Here is a 21,004-nt window from a genome sequence, read left to right on the forward strand (position 1 = left end):
AGAAGTATAATTAAGAAATCAAATCATGACACCATCTCTATAGGTAGCAATTACCATATATGCCCTGTTGAAGAAGCTGGAGAGGAAATGGGGAAAGGAGAAGAACAGGAAGCTCAGACAGAGAGAAAGGAGAAGCAGCCCCCTTTCGCCATGGCTGCTGGTCAGCCCAAAGCAAGCCCAAAGAAGAAGCTTTAGTTTTACAGTACTTTGGAAGTTAATGTTGTAGTAGATTGAATGTATTAATTATTAAGGTTGAGAAGTGACCTAATGGCTTCTTATTTTCTAAGAAAAACTTGAAGTGTAAGAGATGGGAATAAGAGACAAAGTTGCTTATTGCTGGCACCTAGGTTTACTTGCTTGGCATAATGGTTATGCAGGAACAATGCCATAGGAACAGTGCAAAATGATCCAGATTAAGGAAAATGGAAAGTATTGCTAAAGAATTAAGGGAGAAGAATAAAATACAGGTGAGTAACTATATGGTATACTTAATATGTGACAAGAGACATGCTTTTAAAAATCAAGAACAGAAAAATCTTCAAGAGAAAACAAAATAGGATGGAAAGGAGAAGGGATTCAGGAACATCTGATTCTTTGTCCTCCATCATCCTGCATCACCCATATTTCCTGACAATGGATTCCAGTCCTATCCCAAACACCAATATAAACACATGACCAGATCAGACCAATGGTAGTCTTTCTTAATTTCCAAACTGAAACTTGTAGAGAGAAAATGTTTTCCTTCTCAATAATCATATTGATATATTAATATGATTATTAATATAATAATTATTAATAATATGAATAATCACATCAATATGCTAATAAATAATATAAATCAGAAGTTACCTTTACCCTTGTCCCACGTGAGAGGAAGAAAGCATGAAAGTGGCATAACATAACATGGCAGCCAACATTTATTCAATGCTTACTGTGCTTTAGGCTATATTCCACAGTACCTTGCATGCAGTAACTCACTGAATCCTCACACCATCTCTTATGGAGACAAATTACCATATGCCCCATTGCTGAGGAATTTAACCTCACCTTAAGGAGAAGGATAAGCCACTGAGGGGCTGTTATGATTTAAAATGAAGTGTCTCTCAAAAACTCATGTGTTGGGCAGGGGATTTAGCTCAGTGGTTCTGCCACGTGCCTTGCAAGCACAAGGACCCAAGTTCGATCCCTGGTACCAAAACAAAAAAACCTCATGTGTTGAGGAAGATGATCCACAATGCAGCAATCTTCAGAGGTGGGGCTAGAGAAGTATTTGAATTGTGAGGGCTCAAGGGATTTTTAAATCAGATATGTGAATGAGCTACTAGGAGGCAGGATCTAGTTGAAAGGAGTGGATCATGGGACCATGAATTGGGGACTATATTTTATCCCTGGTACCTTTCTCTCTGGCTCTCTTTCTCTCTGCTTCCTAGCTGCCATAAGTTAAGCAACATACATTCATCACTCTTTTCTGCCTTGATGTTTCTGTCTCAACACAGGTCTAATAGCAATGGAACTAGCTGACCATAGACTGAAACCTCTGAAACTGTGAGCCAAAATAAAACTGTCCTTCTTTAAGTTGTTATTTTGAGATATTTTGTCATAGCAATGGAAAGCTGACTAACCCAGGGACTATGGAAAGTATAGGGAAGTATAGTAGAGGGATCATTAGAATTCTACCATAGAGCATGGATTTAGTGCGAGGGAAATGATAGTATTATACCAGGAGATCCACCAAATCAGAGCTTTTCCTGTCCTTAAAATTTTACTTGCAGAGAGGAGTAGAGTAGTCATTTAAGGACACTGAGTTATTTTCTTATTATATAAAAATCACAATAAATGATCTGCATCATTGTTTTTGTTTCTTAAGTAGACAAACTACTACTTAGGAGTAGATTATATTTGTCACAAATCCCCCTTGCCATCTATCTTCTATATAGGACTGTAATTATTCTGGTATGCACTATGCTTAAAAGTCTGGATTGTATGTATGTATAGTTATTTCATTATATTGCTTTATATTTTCTATGCTTTCTAATCTTCTGGGGCAGATCACCCCATTGATTATGCCCAAAGCAGGCTGTAAGCAGTGCAGGATGTAAAGAATTAGCCCTGCAATTGACTTATTTTAAGAAGTGAGTCTGACCAAAGCATATGAGATAATACACAGCTGAGGTCAGAGGGACTCTTACCCAAATTCCATTCCCATCCTAATCTGAAAATGCTTTGTCTCTTCTTTTACAAGTCTTGCCTGTGTCAGCAATATATCCCTAGCAACTACACTTAGCCTCTACACGTGTGTCACCAACAAATATTGATGGTTTTGGCTGGCCAGGGCCTTTCATTGGTCAAGCCTTTATTTGTCAAGTACTAGCCATCCTAGTTCCCCCTCTCTGTCTCTGTAACTCTATCTCTATGTCTTCCTTCTCATCATGCATCGTGGCACCCAGCAGGAGATCAGGATCCACTGCAGGGGTCTTCAATAGTCTTCTATATTGAGCACACATTATTCACATTCAGAAAATGATCAGTATATGTAATGTTAAAAAAATCACAGGATCATCATATATTAATGTGTGTATATATATATATATATATATATATATTTATGTGTGTGTGTGTGTGTGTGTGTATGGCAACATGACTGAAAGAAAATTTCCCCAGATTACTGACAATGATAGTAAGTCTAGGTAATTTTTAAATTTTTTTTTTACTTTTATTAACTTCCCAATTTTCTATAATGAGCATGCATTACTTTTTTTTTTTTTTTTTGGTACCGGGGATCAAACTTGGGTCCTTGAGCTTGCTAGGCAGGCAGCGAAACCACCAAGCTAAATCCCCGGTGCATGCATTACTTTTTAATGGAAAAAATAAAATATATTATTTTTAATTTTGAAAGGAGTTAGGCTAGAGGACTTAATTTGCATAGCAGATGTTTTAAGCCATTGTCAGGTACAGTATCTTCTATAAAGAAGCCACAATATTTGTACAGATGCCATCTTAATTCAGGTAGACTGGAGTACAACTTGGAGGGACTCTGTGGGACATCCACTTTAAGAGGAAAAGTCATCCTACTTATACCTGCACCCCCTTTTCCTTTGTTCCCAACATAGCGTTGTTATCACTTGCTAATGATCTCTTCATTTTCCTGTACAGACCTACGCGTGGCTGGGAAATGGGTAGATTATTTACGTGTTGCAACAGGAGCCAAAGGGCTGAATGAGCATGAGTGGCAGCTGTCTCCTTTAGAAGGCACATAGCCTCCTTAGTCTGCTCAGTTGCTACTGTATCCCTTATAGGACCACAGTTACTTACTTCAGGAAGTGGTGAGGTGTGTGTTGCACTGGAGAGGATAATCCCCATCTAGCTCTACATTTTAATTTCACCTTTTAGCTTCAGCAAAGCATTCAGCTCAGGATGTGTAATGTTTTATATTTTAAATGATAAAAATATGCTAATTTTAAAACAATGTCAAATAATGCACTTAAAAAAGAAAACATTCTAAAGCCAGTGAGTTCTAGATAAACACAGTATCTCTGTGAACCATGGTTTTGCGGATTGACTTAAAATACACAACCTCCAGATTGAATAATGCCAGGATTCCTTACTTCCCCAGATCTGTAGCAGCTCTTAACTACTGATACTGAATATTTAGTGTGGCATCTCAAATTTTGAAAGACCTGGCACAAATAAATGAGTAATCCCTTGAGCTGAGAGGAATGGCCAGGGCATTTCATGAACCCAAAGAATATGGACAAGAATTCTTAGAAAAGCCAGGCATAGTGACACACGACTGTAATCCCAGAACTTGGGAGGCTGAGGCAGGAGGATCACAGCAAATTCGAGGTCAGCCTGGGCTATATGAGTGCAAGGCCACTCTGCACTACAAAGAAAGATCTTGTCTCAAAAAAAAAAAAAACCCCAGAACTTTTAGATATAAAAATTTCCCTGGGATATTAAAAACTGGGGGCAGATCATTCCTCCTAGTAGGTCATGGGATATAGATTTTTACAGTAAAGAGTGTTCCTAGTACAATACTGGCAAAGCCTAATCTATGTAAACCTCTGAAAAACTTGGGTTCACTGAGCTGGCTTTGGGACATCGCTTCCACATTGCCCTCCTCACAGATCAGTAAAGCTTCTGAAGACTGCACTGGGTCCATATTTGGTCACACCAAGTAGCTCTAAAACTCCTGAGAAGTTGTGTCACTAAGAAAACATTATGGTGACAGTCAATGAAAATACAGCAGCAAGATGAAAGATGAAGTGCCAAATCCTCCATCTCTCCCTCAAACTGCAACCTCTCATTTCAAAATCTTAGAGAGAAATATAGGCAACAAGAAGAGAATAAAAGAAAGAAATATTCATTATTGTCTTGGGCCATGTTGAATTCTAGTGAACCCAGCTAAAACACATGGAATACTCTTTTGACTAAGAGTTGAAGGAAGAATAAAAGAGAGGGAGAGACTTAAACTCAGGATACAGTTGTCCAAATCAGAACGTCCAGGGGTTAGCAAACCCAGGTAACATCATTTCAAGGCATTCTCTGGATCAGTTCATGCTAGCCATGGGGGAGAAATGAAAGAGGGAGAAATAGAGAATATGGTTTAGCTTTCTTTTAGAAAACAACTCCAGTGTAGTATCATTTAACACTGTGAATAAGTGAATAAGCATACCCTATGAATAAGCATGCCCAAGTGTATGTCTTGGGGCAGGAGGTGTAGGTGGAAGATGGGAGAGGGCTGTGTAGTTAGCCTCAGTGAGATTAAGCTGGTGGGCTCCTCTCTCCACTGAGTCATCTTTCCCCTGTCTTCTTCTTGAGGCCTGTGAAGAAAGGGTATCACTATGGTTCACTCAATGTCTAAGTCCTTTGAAAGTTCTAATCCCTATTACTGGGCTGTGTCCTAGAATTTGGCCTTTATATCAGAGGCCCATCTTTTTTTATCCTACATTGGGCATAAGAAGAAGAGAGTCTGAAAAGGAGATATGATTCCCTATTACTTGGAAGCCAAACATTACTTTCTGGGCCATAATCAAGCTATGGTCAGCCATGAGTATCAGTGTACTTTTACTGGGAAATCAGTGGAGTATAGAAAAATCCTACAGTTCTGCCAACACTTTCACAGGCTACTTCCTCAGCTGTACCAATCTGCTACCCCCATGAAGATCAATAAAGTGAAAAACCCATCTCTCAGTACTGGTGTATTTTTTAGTTTATTCTCAGAAACAGATGAAACAGATGAATCCAAGGCAGTGAAAATGAGGTTGCCTACAGGCCACACTAGGTCAAGCTCCACTCTCTGCTGTTTCACTACAGAAATCAAGGTTAACTCCAACCCCAAATAAGATCATTAGACAGGGTTGTGCAACATACATCAGAAAACAGTTTGGCCCAAATAAAGCAGCACCTTCGATCTGAAATGCCATCCTATGCTGTTTCATCTGATAAGCCTTGTTGATCACACTGAATAATACAAGATCTCTCTGTTTTCACATTTTTTAGGATGTTAGTCAATACATGTATGCTCTCTGTGTCATCTACCACTTGTGAGCATAAAACTCACTTGGGAGAAATCTCTCTGTGAAAGGCAAGTGGTACTATAGGAAAATGGGAAAGACTTTGGCTGGAGACCTAGGCAACTTTCTATCTAGAGACTTCACATTTAAATTCTTGCTTTAGTCAACTTGTTTGTAAAATGGAGGTTACAATTGTAATCGGTCATAGAGTTTTGTGAACATAAAACGAACTAAAACATGTAAAGCACTTAACACACAGTAAGTTCAATAAAAGTTCAATAAATGGTTGCGTATGGGGGATGTGTGATTAACCATTTAACTACATAAATCTCCTACTATCTCAGAAAGTAACCATGCTGAACAATCCTGCATTCGTGCAGCATCTCATTATTTGCAATGGTTATACCTCCTGTCTAGAGTGTCCCTTATATAATTAAAACTTCAAAACTATTGCTTTCAGGGACTTTTTCCTTTATCCAAAATAAAATAATTGCTACTGGATTTACACTCCCACTAAAGGAAGTGAAAAACTGTGTGTATATACACACACACTCACATAAAGCATATATATGTATGAAACAATGGCCTCAAAAAAATTGGATATTAGGCAGCAAATGACAGAGCCCCTGGCAAGATGAGAAATAGACAAGGTGAGCCATATGATTACTCCCAGCTTATTTCTTGAAAAGAGTTTCCAGGATGAAGGGACAAGTTACAACCTGGGAAAAAAAATACTTGCAAGTCATATATCTGATAGAAGACTTGTATCCAAAATATATAAACAATTCCCCAGAGTAAATAAATCAAACAGCCCAGGCAGAAGAGGGGCAAAATATTGAAGAGACACTTTACAAAATATGTATCAATGTCAAATAAGAATATGGAATGCAAAATAAAAGCATAGTGAGACACTGTTGTGCTCTATTAAAATGGTGAAAATTAAAAAGACTGCCGTAGCAATGGTTGGCAAGGATGTGGGGGAACTAGAACTCTTATTCATTGCTGGCTCGAATTCACAATGGTACAACCATATTCGTTGGGCAGATTTTCTTTCAAAGATAAGCACATCTACCATGTGATCCAGCCATTCCACTCCTTAGTATTTATCTGAGAAATTAAAGCATATGTCCATACAAAAACTTGTATACAGAAACTCAGAATAATCAAAAGCTGAAAACAGCCTGAATGTTCATCAACAGATGAATCAAAAACAAATGTGGCAAATCCATACAAGGGCACACTATTCAGCAGTAAAACAAAATAGACTTTGATGCACACAATAACATTGGCTTGTTTTCATTTTTGTTTTTGGCTGCACTAGGAATTGAACCCAGGGCTTTCACAGTAAGTTACATCCACAGCCTTTCTTTCTTCCTTCCTTCCTTCCTTCCTTCCTTCCTTCCTTCCTTCCTTTCTTTTTTCTTTCTTTCTCTTTCTTCCTTCCTTCCTTCCTTCCTTCCTTCCTTTCCTTCCTTCCTTCCTTCCTTCCTTCCTGCTTGCTTGCTTTTTTTCACTTTTTATTTTTTGGGATAGGGTCTTCTTAAGTCCCTAAATTGTGCAGGATATGCTCAAAATTGCAATCTTTCTACCTCAGCCTTCCAGAGTGCTGGGATTACAGGCCTGCTTGATCTCATTTACACAAAATTACAGAGAATGTAAACAATCTAGAGACATATAAAATAGATCAGTGTTTCTGGTCAGATGGCAGTCAAGAAAGGCAAAAGTGAGGTATTAAGCATCAAGAAACTTTGATGAGCATGTTCACTGCCTTGATTATGTTGATAATTTCATTGGCATATACACATGTCAAAATCTATCACATCATATAATTCACACACAGGTAATTTGTTGGGTGTTAATTACAAATAAATAAAGCTGTTAAAAATACACTTGCTTCTAGTTCCTCTTTGGTGAAGTTCAGGGTCATAAACACATTGTGTCCAATGACAAGGAATTCATATGTGTGTGTATGTGTGTGTGTGTGTAAATATACAAATACTTATACACACACATAAAACAAGTGCCTTGGTTACTTTTCTCATTGCTGAGACAAAACACCCAACACACAAAGTTAAAGGAGGAAAGGTTTATTTGGCTCACTGTTTATAGAGGTCTCAGTTCATAGTTGGCTGGTCCCAAGGCAGGGCAGCATGGCAGAGGGGCATCGCAGAGAAGAAACAGTTTATGGCAGATAGAAGGCATTAAGGTAGCAAGCAGCAAGTGACAACCAGTGACATTAGCCCTCTTTCTGTCCCTTAGAGTGTGTAGCACTCACACCCAGGGTGGCACTCTTAATCCTACCCAAAACTACACCAAACCAATCAGTGGACTAATTTGGTAGTCATACACCCTTGATCCCAGCATCACTCACTCTAGATCCAGCCACCTCTGAAAAGTTCCACCTATAACCGCATGAGGCTTTGGGGAGACACCTAGACACAAGCTCTAACAATAGGCACCTCTCCTCCGCATCTACAAGCCCTGCTCACACATGTGAACTGTCCACCTCCTACACTTCCAACTTTTCTCTCAGGCTGTTTTTAGTCACATGTATTTATGTTACAGTGCCCAAGGCTGCTGTCTCACCCTGAGGACTATGAATCCTACATCTTTGGTGCAGGATTTTCTTCATATTCTATTTTTCCTAAATGCAGACATTCTAGTGAAGTGTTTAAAAGTTTAGACTTGGGAATCAACTTGCCTGCAGCATCACCTGCCAGCTGAATTAATAAGTTACATTGAGCAGTAACTTATCCTTGGGGCCTTTCTTCATCTATAGGCAGGAGATACTAATAATGCCCTTTCTGCAAGGTCATTGAAGGTGGAATAGTTTTAGTAGTGCTGAGAACCATGCCAATGACATGTAAGCACTCAATAAATTCTGTCTATAGAGAAATTCTATGTAATTTTATATGCCTGTTCATGTGTCAAAACATAGGACATGAAAATAGGCTTATTCTTTTCCACTTATTGGAACAAATTTGAATGTTATTTTAAGAATTGTCTACAAAAGTATTGATTGTTCATTGAACCCTATTGATCCCACTCACTTCCCTACGTAGGATAATTCCCACCTGGGGAAATCAAAGTCCCATAGGCCATTTCCATCCACATACAACCCACCTGCCTTTAGGGTGCCTCATCTACACCCAAGCTTCCCCATCTCAGAGCATGAGGCCTTTAGCCTTCCTACTCACAGCTCTGTAAACTCCACAACTCAACTCAATAAATATTGCTGGAGTTTTCTCTGCTGATATCCCCAAGCTTCTTTCTAAATCTCTACAGATTTTCACCTTGGCTTGCTTTACCACACAGGTTGTGGAGGGGAATCAAGGAGACAGAATATCCCATATTATGTATTATTTTCCAGAATTAGAATTCTCCAGTAAAAACAAAACTCCCAAGACAGACCCTCTGCCACCTGAAGACCTGGGAAAACTGGTAGTGTATTTTGAAGGCCTGAGAGCTACAGAGCCAATAGTAAAGATTCTAGCCTGGGTCTGAAGGCCTGAACAACAGGCATACAGCCATACAGAGGTGAGGAGATAACTCCAGCTCATGCAGTGGCAGAGGTAATTCAAGCTTATCCAACTTTGTGTTATGTTTAGACCCTCAAATGACTGGATGATGCCCATCCACAATGGGGAGGGACATTTGCCTCATATAAGTTCCCCAATTCCAATTTTCATCTCTTTTAGAAAATATTCTCATGGACACATTCAACAGTAATGGCTTACCAGCTATATGTACAAGTATCCTATAATCCAGGCAAGTTGACATATAAAATTTAAACATAGCTGTTAATAACTAAGAATTTCCCTATTTTTCCCCTATTTCCAACTCAGGATCAACCACAGAAAGCCAACTATGCACCTCTAACTAATCACAGGGATACCCCACTTCCAGTGAGGTCCCCTCTGACTTCTCAAAGCCAACAACCTCCAATCACGGCATATCTGAAACCATTCCTTTATTCTACTGCAAGTGCTTTCCCACCCTTTTGCTTGCCAGTGGGTATCTGCCAAACACAAAGAACACTGGCTTCTTCCTTCATACAGTAAGTTCTGACTAAATAGGCTCAGTTGGTTATCACCTGGATGGTCTTTATTTCTACACAAGTGTCTGGGATTTGGAGTTGTTTCATTCTGCATGTAGCATTATTTCCTTGGATAAAACCTACTGTAAGCTCAGAGATTTGAAGACTTTCTTTTATCCAAGGCAGAGGTCTTTGAATAAGAAGCTAGTGAGAATTTCTCCTATGGATCTTGGTTGACAAACTTCACCATAAGTCAGAATTATCCGAAAGCCTTCAAGAAACACATTAGCTTAGGCTCACCCCCAGTTTCCTCTTCAGAACAGCTGAGGTGGGGACACAAAATTGCATTTTTTTAAAGTTCCACATGCTGCTTCTCTGCCTTCCTGCCCAGGACCATACTTTGAGAATGACTGGCACAGCTACTGATCAAAACAAACATAATCATTGTGCCACAGGGCTTCTTAGGGCTGGGATTGCCTTCCTGCTTCAGAGCAAGTCATTTTAATCACGGCCTCTGGATCTGAAGGGGATCTTAAAAGAGCAAGAGGAAGTAGTACTTAGTCTTCTCTTAAGGCCTCTGTCACCTCTCTAGATTCATGTAAATAAGAATATTTGAAGAAAAAAAAGGAAACAGGAAGAGATAGGGAAACAGATGAAGACATACTAAGTCAGAGAGAGAGGGAGAGAGAGAGAGAGAGACAGAGAGAGAGAGAGAGAAAATTCTGATTCTCTGATCTGGCCTTTCTGCCATGTAAAGACAGCTCAGGCTGAGGAATCAAGAGTCTGTTATGAATTCTCAATGTTCACCTGGAGCTTGTAACAGAACTTATTCTAACATATGACTCCATTTCTTTCATTCCTTCGAGTTTTTCTATTGTATTTAAAGTGGAAGAATGAATATACATTTATATTCATAATTGTGTATGCAAGTAAATGATACATTAATTTTATACAAATTATTTTTTTTTTAAAGGAAGGGACATCATTACTCCTATTGGTCCTATAGAAGGAAGGGCTTCCCAAATAGAGCAATAGCTCTCTACTCTGACAACATGTTGGAACCACCTAGAAATCTTTTAACACATAAGCCAAGTCTTAACTTGGCCTTCGACCCCAGATGCTGCTTTAATTGTACTTGGATAGGGTCCGGCAATCATTGTTTTATTCTCATGTTGGATTGAACCCAAGACCTCTTTTATGCTGAGCATATGCTCTGGCACTGAGCTACATCCTTAGCGCCTGTTCATGCAGGATACCCAGATGGTGTTAAGGAGAAGCTACAGTTGAGAATCACTGGAGTAGAGAGCAGCACATTCATGGTGCATTCATCCCTAACTCCTTGGACAGCTCCTCTCAGTGGACAATGGGCCCTTGTGTCCTAGAAATAACTTGATCCACCCATCAATCTGGAAGCCCAGAAGTGAACATAATTTTTCAGGTATTTGATAATGCATATATTAATTCATTCACTCTTGAATTCACAAATGAATATATATTACACAAACTTATAAGCCCAGCACCACCAGAAAGCCTGGATCCCTAGGATTCTAAGAAGCATAATTTCTTTCCAAACAATGAGGCCATATTTAAGTACTAAAGCTCACCCCAAGCTCAAAGAATCCTCACAACTGAAGAAAGAACCCAGGTGTGTTTTCTACAGCATTTCTTGATCTGCCTACCCATATCCTAGGGTGGAAAATGCACAGTTATACTCTATAGATTATTATAATTAAGTAGTGTGTGAAACTCAGTTTTAAAAATAGCTTCATCAACTCTTCATAATATATTTCTCCAAGACAAGTATAGTGAAAGGCAAGCAAGGATTGTTATTGTTTAGCACGTTTAATTAAATAAGTATTTTTCATCCTTCCAGGAATTAAACACTGAACAATGAACAAAGACAGAGAAATCTGGCTGTATTAATTTCTGGTTTACTGCCTTCATTCAAAAGCAAAGAATTTGGAGGTCTACCCTTTACATCTTCTAAATAATTGTCCCAGGAAAAAAATCCCCTTTATGTTTTTTTCCTCTCAACTGTCTCCTTTGAAGGGTTCCTTCCCTCTTCTCAACAAATGTCTTGAAGAATTTTCTCACTTGCCACTTGCTCTATTTGTGATTCTTGTTTAAGAGGGACAGACAACAGAATTCAAGCTGGCTTCCTGGGGAGGATAAGTCCTGGCTTGTGCAAATGAAAAGACCAGTGTGGAGGCTGGATTTAGTGCTCAAACACTGTCCTCAGGACCTGCTCTCTCTTCTCCACCCCTTGGCTCCACTTCCAGGGTCTTTGTTCCATTCTCATATAGCCCTTCCCATCATGCAGCCAACGCTGCTGCATCAGCTTTGGCCTTTGTCCCACTAGGTCCAAGCCCAGTAGGAAATAGAAAGCCCTCCTTTACGCCAACATCCAAACCAAAGTTTGAGTTTGACTCTACTCTCCTGATGGGATCACACACCCATCTGCACATTAGTGACTAAGACAGGAGCACACAATGGTTGGAGCTTAGGCTGAGTCATATGCTTCAGGCACTGAGCTGGGCTGCTAAACCCTCGCAGAAGTATCTGGACTGGTAGTGGGGTTGAATGTGATCTAGGAAGTGGTGGTAGTTTCCTATACAAAAAATGTGAGCCATTACAAGAAGAGTGTATGGATTTGTATTTTACACATACTGAGTTTTACTTCATGAAACAGAAGTTGTTTTATAGCTTCCCCACCTGAGTCGTTACCAACCAAAAGATTAGGTAGTTGCTAATGTAAAGCAGAGGCTGGTAGACTTTTTCTGTAAAGAGTAAGACAATAAATGTTCTAGAGGGGCCGGGGATTTAGCTCAGTGGTTCCGGTGCTTGACTCGCAAGTGCAAGGTCCCGAGTTCGATCCCCAGTACCAAAAAATAAATAAATAAATAAATGAAAAATAAATGTTCTAGAGTTTGGGGCCATATATTCTCTGCACGGTTACAACTATTCAGCTCTGTACTTCTAGTGGGAAAAAAACCATAGACATTATATAAAGAAGTAAGCACGGTTGTGTTCCAGTAGAATTCTATTTCCAATAACTGGCAGTGAGTCGAATTTCCTGACACCCTATATTCATCATGGTTGCTAAGTGTGTGAAGGAACCAAAGTAATATTTCACTCCCTCCTATCCTCTAGCTTAACCTTTCTCACCTATATACCTTCATCATCCTTCTAGAATTGGAAACAGAAACTTTCATAAAACAGTGTGTCAGCTTCCATCCCTGAAGGTATGTGAACATCAAAAGACTGCTTTCTGAAAGTTCTTCTCCCACTGCTACCTCAACATCAGGGACCAAACTGTAAACTGTGTATGGCTTCTTCATGTGGTTGCAGTTTTCTGAGACTCCACTGGAAAGCACAGTTCGAGGGTCCCCTTGTCTGGAATACTCACGTATTTCTGCAGTCACTGCCATTTCACCCTCTTACTTGGACATACCTCAAAGGATCAAGAATTCTGCAGCCATACCCAAGATCTTTCTCACTCCTCAGCTTTATTTCTCCATCCTTCCTACCCATTCCACTCTTCTCTGTAAGGAAACCTGCTCATCATAGCAGCATGCATTCTGATCCATCAATGGTTTAGCAAATACATTCTAGACACTCACTCCTCAATATATTCAAACCCAAGTTCTTAGAATTAAAACAAAGGAGTACAACATAGAATCTTTCTCCCTCTAAGTGCTTGGTCATTACAATATATGTAAATAAATAACATGCAGCTATCGTCTCTTTGTGTGTTTAAAAACTATTCAGAGTCACAGTTTTAGGTTGTATCCACACTCCCCTGAGTCATTAAACATTGTTAACTCACTGTGTGGAGAACCATAGGATAACATCAAAACATATAGGAATGAAAAACTTCAGTTAATGTCTCAAAATGTATTCCCCACTAATAACAGTTAACTCATTCTGTCAATTTATATCACCAGAAAACCAGACCAGAGAGTCCAAACAGAAAATAAGCAGCAATTCAAGATTCCATAAAATAATTTTTCCTGCTGTGAAGAAATGTTTCGTTATGAGAACAGAGTGAGCTCTTTTAATTTCAGGAAGAAATGGATTCAATGTGACTTTAGTTCTCTCCTACATATTTTTTTAAATTACAAAAATAAAACAGGGAGAGGGAAAAATCCTTATGTGTTCAAATGGTTACCTACAAGGTACAAAGATCAAGCTAGCTTCAGACTTCTCTTCCACACTATGTTCCAGAAAGCAGTGGAAAAATCTCTATAGAGGCTTGAGGGGAAAACAGGTGTAACCTTAAAAGTTTGCATCTACCCAGTCTGGACTGAACATAAGGATGTGGGAACCACTAGCAGAAAAGGAAGAATGGTGTTGAGTGAATAAATTCCTCAAGGAGAGAATTCAAAGTGAGAAGACTAGAGGATAAGAAGTAGATGCCTAAACAACACTAATATTGAAAGGACAGAGAGAAAGTAGTCAAAGAGAACAAGAGGAAGTGACCACACCAGAGGGAGAAAAACTGAGGGACTGTTTTTCATAAAGTCAAAAGAATAAAATATTTCTACACTATCTGGAGTCAACTGGGTTGAACAGAGCCATGGAATGAAATAAGATAAAGACTGAACATACCTCCAGGATTTGATGATAAAGAAGTCACTAGTAATATACTTCACTATAAAATTTAATTATAAAAGTGTTTGTTGTAATCTCACAAATATAATGAATTCTGAGCATTAAAATGAATAATAATCCATTTATTTTCCATAACCAGAATGAATTTCGCCACAATATTTGGAGCCCACAGAATGACATATTTCCTTTTAATTTTTTTAATTTGGACTGATATCATATGTACACAAATGAGTACATAATATATGTGTACAGTTTAAGAAGAATGATAAAAATGAAAACCCATAAGCCAGGTTAAGAAATAAAACATCAGTAGGAACTTAAAAGATCCATGTGCCCCTATTGATTCACACTTCTTTGGTCTCCTGAGAAGTGGTCAAAATCTGAGTCTCATGCCAAGTGCATTTTCCCCACCTGTAATCCCAGCAACTTGGTAGGTTGAACCTGGAGGATCCCAAGTTCCAGTCCTGGGCAGCATGGTGATACTGCTTCTCAAAAAAAAATATGATAATCATTCCTTTACTTTTAAAAAGTGTTTTACATATATTTGTTCCTTTAACAAAATTTCCTTTGTTTAATTTGTTTAAAATTTCCAATAAATAGAACCCTGAATGCATTCTGCAACTTGCATTTTTGGTTTAATATTCAGGTTTGATGATTCAACCATGTTGATGTATATGGCTATCATCCACGCATTTGCACTGCTGTATGCTATTTTATTACATGAATAATATAAAACATAATTTGTCCATTCCACTGTTGGAATCACTTGGTTTGCTTCTCATTATTTTACCATTATGAACAATACAGCTCTTAACATTCTTATGTACTCCTCCTTACAAGTAGCCTGAGCTCTCCTGCCACATTGTATCCTGTACATGTCCTGGTTTGCATCCAATATGCTCATTTAGTAGCATCCAAGATGGCTGCCAGGAGACTTATTCTCATAGTGCACACATGTTCCTTAAATTAGTATTCCCATCCTTATTTTCAAAAATTTTTGTGGAAGGTTGACTTAGACTCAATATCCTTTGGCAGCATATCAAGAAATTGCAATATATCATTTATCAAAGAAGAAAAGAGCTATTAGATTCTGTATATATAACATCAATGGTAATTTTTTTCAATAATTGTAAAAGGGTTTAAATTTTATTTTACTTGTATGTGTAAGCAAACTTCTTGCCATTGGTGACCATCAAGAATTTAAGATCATCATTGAAAGTCTTGAAAAGGAATTGTGCATAACTATTTTAAGCAAAAAATCTGATTATAACATGATTATGGAAGCAAGTTCAAGTTTTTCATCTTAAAAGTGAAAATCTGAACATCTAACACTAATTCAATACCTTTCCCAATACCTTTTGTAGTAGCCAGCCTCCAAGATGGTGCCCAATGATTCTTTCCCCCTGCCATTTCCATCATTGTGTATTCCTTCTCACATTTATAGAAATGGTAGTGTGTGTCAGGGCTAAGTCATAAAAGAGAGAATGATTTCTGTCTTTTTCTTTTTTAGACCACTTGGTCTGGAAGAAGCCAACTGCAGTGTTAAGAGGCAACTCATGCACCTAATGGAGAGCTCCACTGCTGAGAAAGCAAAGCCTCCTCTGCCAACTGCCAGCACTGACCCTCTAGTCACGTGAGTGGACCATCTTGCAAACAGCTGCTGCGAGCCTTAAATGATACAGCCCCCAATGACATCTTGCCTGGAGCATCATGAGAGATTGTGAACTATAACCACTCAGCTAAACTGCTCTCAAGTTCATGACCCAAGATAAACTATGGGATAATAAGTGTTTATTGGTTTATTAAGCTGCTAATTTGGGGTAGTTTGCCATAGATAACTAATACACTATTTTTCTTACAAAATTACATATTTTAAAGAAAATGTCAATTGTTTTCCATAAAGGCTATAGCGATGCCCCCCAATCCAGCTTCTAAAATGGAAAGAAACTGTCTTATAGAGAAAAACAAAAGCAATAACTGGGATTGTGGTATTCAGGAGCCTTTACCCTCATGGGCTCCTTTGTTTCTATTTTCATGTCCATCGGAGCAAAAGAATAAAGGAGACAAAGAGCAAATAAGGCCATGGTGAGGGTGGCGCAAGTTTTATTTGAAGGTTTCCAAGCAAATGTCCCCAGAGTCACTCTGTATGCAAAACATGAGCAAGATTGATACCCTTGGAGCCCTAGGCCTCAAAATGATAATAATGCCGTCCTATGTGCATAAAAATAGGAAACTACATAAAATTATGATACACGTAAGAAACCTCTGACATTTCTATTTTTCCCTGATGCTCTTTTTGAAATGTCAATTATCAAATTGATCATAAAAGTCCTTTTAGTGCCCCACTTTTCCCTTCACTCATAATGAGTCTGCTTATTGTTTAATCTGGAAATAATAAAACTCTTTACAAACATAGAGATCCATTTGCTAATGTGAACATTTTTCATCACGTTACCTCTTGTGCCCCAGTTATGATGAAATCAATCCTTTTACCTTTCAGCCACTGGTGTTTTCCTGAGGAGCTGTTGTTAGCCAAGCTGCCTTTGATAGTTGCACTTCTCTTACTATTTATTCCTTTGAAGCCTATTATAAACTTTCATCTTGCCCAGAAACTGCAGTTCCTTGGAAGTGACTAAAGTCAGAGTGGAGGGGTATAGGGGAACTCCCTGCAGACTTTTAGGCCTCATGTTAAGTTGTCCATTTCCTTGGTATCCGTACATCTTCACCTTCTATGCGTGCAAAGGGTCGAATTATCTATCCTGATCATGGAGAAAGACTTAGCTGATGTCAAATGCTAATTTCTGAGGTCAGGCAAGGTTTATTCATATTATGCCCTTTTTAAGGCAAATCTAGATAGAGGACAGGATGAGGATGCTTTCAAGAGCTTTGCTGAAGTTTAGAAGAACTGATGGGGAGGATGCCATGGGAATCAAAGGAATCTCAGAGCATGATTACAATTTTGGCACATGAAGCACATGCCTAAGACATGGGCAAAAGCAAAGCACTGGGGAAAAAAAGCGTTTTGATAATTGACAAAGTCATGAAGCCGAGCTGTTCAGTACAACTACTGGCTACATGTGCCCCAGCAGCATCAGCACATTTATGCCCTTAATGCCCACCTGCGACTAGCTCATATCTAGAAGAATTTCGTCATGGGCAGTAATTCTATTGGACGGTACTTTTCTGAAGAATTTTAAGTTGTCATCGTGGGAAAGAAATTTTAAAACTTCATTGTACTTCCGTACATCTATTTCATGATTTGGCATAGTGTTTAAGTTTGTAAATTAAACATCTAGAATAGATGTGAGAGGACTATACAATGTACAGTGTCTGGAGACCTCTGAAGAATGTAATCTGATCTTGGCCAAAAGGATCCTTAACAGGATCTATATGCTTGACCTCCTCTGTCCTCCACGCACCCCACTAATAAATAAACTATTACTGAACCCAGCCCCTGGAGCAACTCCAATCCACCAGACTAGCCACTAAACTGGCGCCTCCGCTGGTTTCCTAGCAACACTGACGCGACCCCGCCCCTTCCCGCTGTCCCCTGCCTACCTTATTTGCCTGGAAGGGGAGGGGGCAGGAGTCCTTGGCCCAATAGGAAGGAAGGAGAGGAGGGAAGTCTTGGCCGCGTCCCCGTCGCTAGGGAAACCAACGCTGCCAGAGGCCGCGCGATGACGAGCGCGGAGGATCTGCCCCTGCTCGCAGCTGAGAATGCGGGCGAGGAACCCGGCGCTGACCCGAGACTGCGTCTCCTGGGGGTCTACGTGGCTCAGAGCCTGCAGCCGGCGGCGGGGGCTTGGGAGCGCTGCACCGGGACAGCCGAGGCTGAGAATCTGCTCCAGGCCTTCCTGGGCCGCGATGTTGCAGAGGGGCCGCGGCCGTTGCTGGTGGTGCGGCCTGGACCCGGGGGCCTGGCTATGCGACTGGGGATGGACGAGGGTCCCAAGTCCGGCCCAGTTCGCGCAAAGGGCCTTTTTTTCCTGCGCACCAGGAACGAGCCTCCAGGCCCCAGCACCCTCCGCGGGTCAGTGCTCTGCGGGGACCTGCCTGCCGCGCCTCTGGAGCACCTAGCAGCGCTATTCTCCAAGGTGAGGGAGGGCTGGTGGCCCCTTGCCTGCAGAAACTGGGGTGGGGGAGGGGAGGAGCCATGGAGCGGAGGCGGGGCCGGACGGGGCGGGGCGAGGCTTAGGGAGGCCCAAGGGGCGGGGCGAAGACCCGGGACCGAGTTCCGGAGTAGGATGAAAATTGGATGCGGTTGGGGCAGAGCCAGAATGCTAGTGGAAGGTTGGAGCTGGATGTAAACTAAAACCATCTGAGCTGTAAGATGGGCAGTGGAGGAAATCTGGGTGGAGGCCAGGCCAGAGTGAGAATGGAGACTAAGATTTGAGTCATTCCAGGACTGGCTTCAAGACAAGGCTAGAGTCTGAAGAGTGCTTGAGTCTTGACCTCTTCATAAGCCAGCATTCATAAATCCCTCCTTTTAGTTGAGAAGGGCTGAGGACCGGAAGTGGTGCGCAAGGGAGCATCTCTACTGATATATGGATCTTAAAAATAAGCATTTCAGAATGAGAAGGTGAAACAGTGTAGGCGGAATTGATTTGGTTTCGATTTTCATCTTTCATTCATAGCACTGCACTTCGCCAAAGGTCAGGCCTATGCCCACGGAAGATGGGCATCCTTTCGGAAATGCCCAGCAGGCACTAGAGGGCATTTGTCTGGATTTCAGGGAGAAAGGTCCAGTTATGGATCCTGGAGCGCTTTGGTGGCACCACAGCAGAGACCTTGAGAGGGCGGGAGACTCCAAGGAGGTGGTCCAGAAAGATTCTTGGGCCACTTAAACCTTCTGGGATGGGAGCAGATTTCTTTGCCAGTCGAACACATGTGCTTGTGGAGGCTCGTGCCCTGGGTCCTGCAGATTGTGAGATAAGTATTACAGAGTACTGTTTATGAGATGTTTCACATGATAGTGACTTTTGGGGAACACCAAAATAATAAAAAGATAAGTCCCCATCCCTAAAATGCTTACTTCTAAAGAGCCAAGACATGCAATTAATCCCATATTCAAAAAATTTACTTAAGTCTACTATGGGGTGGGGATCATGCCTACCTCAAAGTTGGCCCTGTGGTAGAGCCAAACCCTGGATGTTCCCTACAACATCGAGTGTTGGCCTTTTACTTGCTTTATCAGGAAGCTATGGGGAGGAGGACTTCTAAGGAAGGGAGCTAGATGGATAAAGGAGCTCTCCCCAGGGTCCCAGATAAGCTAGGCTTATCAGTGGGTATGGAAGTATTTTAATAGTTTAAAATCAGCATGGTCTTTCTACTGTGCACCATGAGAACACAATCCCAGAAGTCTAAGCTTAGGTCAACTCCCCAGATGAATGATGGCAGAAAATGTTACCGGGTGCATGTTGTCTGAGAAACACACTTGGACTTCAGTGTTGAACTGGCTCCTGAACAAAGAGAATGGTCAGGATAAGTAGAGAGCAAGGTGACTTTCAAGGTATGCAGGCAGAATGAACAGAGCTTCAAAGATAAAATGCACCCTAGTGAATGTGGGGGACAGAGGGCCCATCTCCAAACTGTGTTATGTCTAAAAAAGAAAGTAGTATAGCAACTAAAAGTAATTTTAGCAAATATGCAATCGTTTTCTTACTGCTTTGAAAGGGATTGTAAACAAATTGAATATTCCTCAATCAGGGACTGGGTGCATAAATTATAGCCCACCTATACAATGAAATTCTGTGGATCCATTAAAAAGAATGATTGATATGGTACACTCCTTAAAGCAACTTTTTATTTTAGCAAAGAAATACAACATAAAAATTTATCTTCTTGACAATTTCCAAGTACAGTACAATATTGTCAAACACATATACCTTATTGTATGACAGATCCGTAGAATTTCCCTATCCAGCATTAAAGAAACTTTCCAATCACCAGACAACTTCCTACAACCCCCAAGCAAACACCATTCTATGCTATCTCTATGAATGTGGCTATTCTAGGTACCTCATGTAAGTACAGTATTTGACTCTTTGTTACTGGCTTATTTCATTTATTCAAATGTCCTCCAGTTTCATCCCTATTGACACATATATGTCAGTGAAGTAGGAGATAGGGGAAGAAGTTAGGGCACAGGTCCTGAATAGTTAACCTAAAGTAAACTAAAAGTCAGGGCTTAAGGTAACATACCAGAGGACCTGAATAATTAACTTGAGCAAACTATCAGAGCCAAAAGGAATGCAAGGGACAAAGAACAGGTCCCTAAACAAATGGGAGAAGCCTTGAAGGAAGTGAAATGCAAATGAAGCAGCTTGCATTCTGGACATCAAAGGCCTACCTACGACCAGAGGCATCCCTGCATTCTGTCACTTTAAACTACACCAGAGATGGTGAACCTTTTAAAGCTTTCAGTGGTAACAGCTGGCTGCAGCACATATACCATAGGTTTGCAACCACTGATCTATACCAAAAACTGTATAAAAAGCATCTGGACTTAAGCATCTACAGTGTCCACCTTATGGATCTCTTCCTGACTAGTGGAGAGCCTTTCCTTTTGACTGTTCCCCACTGCTTACTGTTTTGTTGGCTTTAATCTTTGTTTCCCCAAAACAAGAACTCAAGAGCTACATGGAGTTGGTTACATCAGTGTATTGGTCAGCTTTCTTGTTGATGGATATAATATCCAACATCCACAACTTAAAGGAGAGGTTTAATTTGGCTCATGGTTGGAGGGATTCAGTCCATGGCCAGCTGACTCCAAGGCAGAAACATCATGGTGGAAAAGGCATGGCAGAGGAAAGCTGCTTACCTCATGGCAGCCAGGAAGAAGAGA

At 40.4% G+C, this 21,004-nt stretch overlaps 1 protein-coding gene and 1 long non-coding RNA gene across 15 annotated transcripts in view; one reads left to right on the plus strand and one right to left on the minus strand.

Annotated features, from left to right (window-relative positions):
• LOC110344375 (uncharacterized) overlaps positions 1–17,898 on the minus strand; it is a 77,818-nt gene extending 59,920 nt beyond the window's left edge. For all 3 annotated transcript variants that reach the window (XR_015443306.1, XR_015443307.1, XR_015443308.1), the window contains exon 1: positions 17,719–17,898. This is a non-coding gene — a long non-coding RNA (uncharacterized LOC110344375). The remainder of the gene's footprint in view (positions 1–17,718) is intronic.
• Dnah9 (dynein axonemal heavy chain 9) overlaps positions 17,838–21,004 on the plus strand; it is a 373,887-nt gene continuing 370,720 nt past the window's right edge. For all 12 annotated transcript variants that reach the window (XR_002386940.2, XR_015443305.1, XR_015443304.1 and 9 more), the window contains exon 1: positions 17,838–18,254. Coding sequence is in view for 7 of the 12 variants with exons in the window: in XM_087192015.1 (XP_087048141.1) it covers positions 17,838–18,254 (417 nt within the window). In the remaining 5 variants the exon portion in view is untranslated. The remainder of the gene's footprint in view (positions 18,255–21,004) is intronic.

This window comes from Heterocephalus glaber, unplaced genomic scaffold, assembly GCF_053883595.1.
Source record: "Heterocephalus glaber isolate CG9 unplaced genomic scaffold, H.glaber_assembly_v1.0 deba00001564, whole genome shotgun sequence".
NCBI lineage: Eukaryota > Metazoa > Chordata > Mammalia > Rodentia > Bathyergidae > Heterocephalus > Heterocephalus glaber.